Below are 3,712 nucleotides of genomic sequence, written 5' to 3' on the forward strand. Positions count from 1 at the left end.
AAACACTTGCCTGCTGTTGAATACTCTTGTTCAGCCAGCCCTTGAAAACCCCAAAATACAACACAAGCTTCTACATGAAAGAAAAGAAATACAAGAATAAACAGTGTGTGCCTTTCTTAGAAGCTTTGCTTTGACCCTAGAAATCCTTATAATTTTGTGAATAACACACATGCACGCACACACGCGTGCGCGCGCGCACACACACACACACACACACACACACAATTACAGATAAAAAAAATCCTACCCCTTATCTGAAGGGCACTCTTCACAGCTTGGTCCTACGATCAGTAGTTTGAGAATACAGATTTTTTTTTGTTTTCTTAAACACTTTATCACGTTTTTCAAATAGTAAGTCATTCTTTTGGCCTGATTAGATGAGCCCCTTTGAAACCTCATCAAATCCCCTTTCTCACCCCAATAAAACAAATTTACGGAAAAAAATCCTATGTGTAAGCGATATGTCACTTGTGACTTTCCATTATGGCTCCTAAAAAGAAATATGAAGAACTGTAACACAGCAGCATTTAACAATGGGTCATTATTGCTGTGGGACCAATAGTTGATCATTGGGTAATGCAGTTGTCTCCCATGTCCTGAGCATAGCGGTCTGATATTGTAGTCCTTAATTCGTCAATGTCCCTCCGTAACTGGCATACATCTGACAATTTTTTAGTGAGTGTCTCTGGGCTGTAGTCATTCTCAGTCTCTTCAGCTGAACAGTTCATTGCTGTGGAAATAAAATATGGACAGAATGTCTCAAACTTTTCCAAATAAAGTCACTTTAGGATTTTTAAACTTAATTATAAGTAGAAATATAATGCCATATGCTGAACACGAGTCCGGCTAAGGTTTAAATTATGTATCATTCACTATTAAATAGATCTTACTACTTAGTCCTGTTAAAATTTTGCTAATTAAGTCGCATTAAACCTATATAGTAATACAAATGTTCAACATGTTTAAAGGATGACAGTATTCCCAAAGTAGGAAAAAACATGCTCTAATAGCTCTCATCAAGCTCAACTACAGCATTCATTTCTTCTGACTTGACAAAAATCTGAAAATCACTTCTGTTTTCAGGGGTGATAGCTTAAATTTTTATAGACTGCAAAGTGGGTTTATTGGCATGGAAACACAAATTTCCAAAATATATGGTAAGTGTATATATATGTGTGTGTGTGTGTGTGTGTGTGTGTGTGTGTGTGTATGTGTGTGTGTGTGTGTGTATGTATATAACATATATATATATATATATATATATATATAGTGTTAAAAGCCTACAACCCCACACAATTGAATTGAACTGATGGCTAGTTGCCCAATGGCTGACTAACTGAGGGTGAGGCCCTGAGTCAGCTAGCTTTAATTATTTTCATCAGTTCTTTTCTTTGTCAGCACATCTCAAACTAAAAGCAGACGGAGTCAATAACTGTAAAGTAAGTCTTTCCTTCTACCATCATTGGCACTGGTAGCTTACTGGAGGCATAAGAGTCAGGTTAACTTATTTGTTATTTTAACAAACACTAACTGAACATGATCCAGGCACTATGCTAGATGCTGAGGCCAGCAAAATAATGGATGTAGTGGCTTATTCTTAATGATTTACATGCACTTTCATAAACAAATAAGCACAGGCAAGTACTGTGAGAGACCTAGCACCATGCACAAGCTACAGTGGCACAAAGAAGTGGACAACAAGCTTAACTGGAAAGGGTACAGGTTCACTGGATAGGCCAAGGAAGCAGAATGAACAAAGGTATGTATAAAGGCAGAAAACCAAAGAATCTGAGGAACTTCAAAAAAAAAAAAAAAAAAAAAGTCAGTAACCAGCTCTAAAATGGGAGAGTACAAATTATGAGAGGAAAGTGCCACAAAACAAGGCTGGAAGAGGCACGTGGGAGCTGCCTATCTCTATTTTGGGGACTGTAAGTATTAAGAAATCAGAATCACCATTAGGTTAGATGAACTCTGGCAGCAATGTGAAAAAATGCATTAGTAGGGGAAAGTGGGCTAGACAGTGCAGATAAAGGAATCTGAAAGCTTTATTTAAGGCAACAGTGCAACGGAGATGTAATGGTAGGAATGAATGCTAGGAAGGACCGGTAGAAATGATACAGCCTAACCATCATGAGTTGGGTAGGGATTAGGGACTAGGCACAGGAAACACACAGATAAAAGAAGGAGCAGGATGGAAGATAAAATTCTAGGTTGGGATGATAGGTGGATGGTGGTGCTACTTACTGAGAGGAGGAGCAGGTTTAGGGAGGGAAGAAAGGTAGTTTCTGTTTTGGATATAGTGAGTCTATGATGCCTGTGGAAGAGCTGGTTCTAACGTAAGGTTAGTATAGTCAAGAGCCCAGAAGGAACATTCTAGGCAGGGTAAGAGATAAACGTCCATATGGGTCAGAGGTACGGTGCTAACAGAAAACTAAAGAATGTGGATAGTATTACTCAGAGAAAAATATACAAAAAGAGAAACAAAAGCATACAAATTGTTGAGGAAGAAGTAAAATTTTCACTATTTGTAGATGACACTACTTGCAGAAAGCCCTGAAGACAACCAAAGAATTGATAGATTAATTCAGTAAGGTCACAGGATACAAAATTATAGAAATATAGAGAAATATGTTGCATTTCTATGCACCAATAATGAGACAGCATAAAGAGAAATTAAGAAAATAATCCCATTTACAATTGCATCAAAAAGAATAAAATACCTAGGAATACACTTAACCCACGAGGTGAAGACTTGTACACCATAAACTATAAAACATGGATGAAAGATATTGAAGATGACCCCAACAAATGGAAAGATATACTGAGCTCATAAATTGGAACAACTAGTATTGTTAAAATGTCCATACTACTCAAAGCAATCTATAGATTTAATGTAATCCCTGTCAAAATACCGACATTTTTCATAGAATTAGCACAATACTAAAATCTGTATGGAACTACAAAAGATCCCAAACAGCCAAAGAAATCTTGAGAAAAAACAACAAAGGTTGAGGTTTCACAATCCCAGATTGCAAGGTGTATTACTACAAAGCTGTAGTAATCAAAACAGTATGGTACTGGCACAAAAACAGACACATATAGATCAACAGAACAAAGAGCCCAGATATAAATCTATGCTTATATGGTCAATTAATCTTTGATAATAGATGCAAAAATATATAATGGGGGAGAAGGACAGCCTTTTCAACAAATGTTGTTGGGAAAACTGGACAAGCTACATGCAAAAGAATGAAAGTGGACTGCTTTCTTAGACCACACACAAAAATAAACTCAAAATGGATTAAAGACCTAAATATGAGACCTGAAACCATAAAACTCCTAGGAGAAAACATAGGCAGTATTTCTTTGACATCAGCCACAGAAACATGTTTCTAAATATGCAAGGGAAACAAAAGCAAAATCAAAATGTTGGGATTATACCAAAATAAAAAGCTTTTGCACAGCAAAAAAAAAACAAAAACAAAAACAAAAACAAAAACAAAAACAAAACACCAATAAAACAAAAGACAATCTACTGGATGGGAGAAGATACTTGCAAATGATATATCTGATAAAGGATTAATATCAAAATATATAAAGAACTTATACAACTCAGTACCAAAAACTCCACAAATAATCCAATTTGAAAAAAGAAACAAAAAATCAACAACAAAAGATTTATGAGAGACACCAATATTTAAGTGGCAGAGAA

At 36.0% G+C, this 3,712-nt stretch overlaps 1 protein-coding gene across 2 annotated transcripts in view; it reads right to left on the reverse strand.

Moving 5' to 3' along the window:
• Nucleotides 1–267: 267 nt before the first annotated feature.
• Nucleotides 268–3,712, reverse strand: part of CEP85L (centrosomal protein 85 like) — a 168,073-nt gene continuing 164,628 nt past the window's right edge. For both annotated transcript variants that reach the window (XM_047858481.1, XM_047858480.1), the window contains one exon: nucleotides 268–730. In XM_047858481.1, coding sequence (XP_047714437.1) covers nucleotides 567–730 — 164 coding nt within the window. In that variant the 3' untranslated portion in view covers nucleotides 268–566. The remainder of the gene's footprint in view (nucleotides 731–3,712) is intronic.

Source organism: Prionailurus viverrinus, chromosome B2 (genome assembly GCF_022837055.1).
Source record: "Prionailurus viverrinus isolate Anna chromosome B2, UM_Priviv_1.0, whole genome shotgun sequence".
In the NCBI taxonomy this organism is placed as follows: domain Eukaryota; kingdom Metazoa; phylum Chordata; class Mammalia; order Carnivora; family Felidae; genus Prionailurus; species Prionailurus viverrinus.